General features: G+C 36.6%; 1 protein-coding gene across 1 annotated transcript; it reads left to right on the top strand.

Annotated features, from left to right (window-relative positions):
• The first annotated feature begins 238 nt into the window (after positions 1 to 238).
• Positions 239 to 823, top strand: LOC141629155 (uncharacterized). Its single transcript, XM_074442201.1, has one exon. The coding sequence runs from the start codon at positions 239 to 241 to the stop codon at positions 821 to 823; it is 585 nt and encodes a 194-aa protein (XP_074298302.1).
• The last annotated feature ends 1,023 nt before the right edge of the window (positions 824 to 1,846 follow it).

The raw sequence follows: 1,846 nt of genomic DNA, 5'->3' as shown, positions 1-1,846 counted from the left end.
TAAATTTGGACCACACAAAACACCCTAACCCACATGGAAAAGAAAAGAGGAACCAACAATCAGAATAGGAGGGAGTATGTGAAATGGAGAGGATAGGTGAATAAGTTAGTGGAAAATGAGGTGGACAATGAGAAAAAGAGAGAGGTAATATGGGGTGCCCATTGATGTGCAATACCTGAATACCTCATCCACTTTTCCCTACTCTCTTGTTCTTTCAATAAACCTGAAAAGAACCACAATGTCCTCCACGGCAACAACAACAACCACCACCACCACCTCAATTCTGTCACATCGCCCTTTTACAACAACAAACCAACCTAAAAGACTCAACCTTTACCTTTTAAAACCCACCTTGAATAACCCAATTAGACCCATCACAAAAATCCATGTTTCTTCCCCAACGAACAAACCCACCACCATTGACAACAAAACCGCCAAAGAAATCATCTTTTTTGATGCTGGTGCTCATTATGGTGATTTAGTTGCTAATTTACTCCTGGGTTTTACTCTTCTATGGCTTCCATTAACCCTAGCTGCTGTTTCAAGGGCATTTTTCTTGAGGTACAGGTTTACTAATTTAAGAGTCACTGTCATTTCTGGTTTTACTGGACAAGATAGGAGTGATTTCTCTTATAAAGTCATCAAAGATGTTCAGGTTGTACCTAGGTTTATTGGTGAATGGGGTGATATTGTTATTACTCTGAAGGATGGTACTGTTGTTGATATGAGAAGTGTTCCTAATTTCAGAGAAATTGCGAAGTATTGTCTTTCTATGGCTGATAACCCCGCTCTTCTTAAACAGACTGCTTCTAAAGGGTTTTGATTTTCAGTTTTTTTTCGCGTGAACAAGTCTTGTGTAAGACGGTCTTACCAGTAAATCCATGTGGTGCTTTAAGATACGAGGGCTAATTGCGATACTGTCTTTTCCAAGTTTTTGCCTTCTTTATTTGTTAGTATTTGGACTAATTAAGAAGGTATGTACATTTTATTTTATTTTTGGTTACATTGATTTACTGCGTGTAATTTGTGTTGTAATTTTGTAGTCAAATGTATCAATAATAATTCGTTATATTATACAAGTAAATATGTTTCTATTGACTATGATGATCTTGTTTAAGGTTCTTGCTTGAATGTATCTTTTTATCTGAATAATATGAACGGATGATTCGTAATTTCTAATGGTTTTTAAAAGAAACGAGAACTAGTTGTAGTTCATTACTGATGTGATCAACCTATTTCATCTGAGCGAATGGAGGGATTTAAGGAGAAGCCATTGGCAAAAACCACCTTGAGACATTTAGATACAAATGTCCGAAGTTGGCCATAATGTCAACGGGATGTTACTCAAGGTGACATGTTGCTTGGTTTCAGTCTTGTGGAGTTCTCATAATGTTTTGGCTTATTGATTTCTTATAAAATGTCGGGAAATTATCAGCATTGTTCAGATTGTTTGAGCTTTGTACTACGGTATCATGGTAGCGTTGTACAACTCCTGCAAGAATTTTATTGAGGGATTCCAAACTCCCATCTAAATAAGCGAGTTTTGTTCAAGCTATCCACAGGGTATGTCTTTTTAGCTCCTATGCCAAATTTAAACCCTCCATTTTACGATTGATTCTGTACATGCTTGCAATGAGTAAACAAGGCCAATAATGGGAATGTAATTGCTCGTGTCTGTACATATTTTGTTGGTGAAGCTGTAATTCTTTTCCTTCTGAAACAAACAATGGCTCTTTGAAGGTATTTTTCTTTGGAGTCACGAAATGTTGTTGTCTACAATTAGTAGAGCGAGTTGAGCAAATATGTGAGGATCATGAATGAAATGAAAACTGACTTCTAAAACTCT

Source organism: Silene latifolia, chromosome Y (assembly GCF_048544455.1).
Source record: "Silene latifolia isolate original U9 population chromosome Y, ASM4854445v1, whole genome shotgun sequence".
NCBI classification, from domain to species: Eukaryota; Viridiplantae; Streptophyta; class Magnoliopsida; order Caryophyllales; family Caryophyllaceae; genus Silene; species Silene latifolia.
The sequence above is the reverse complement of the archived record's forward strand: the minus strand, read 5'-3'. Positions and strand labels throughout refer to the sequence as shown.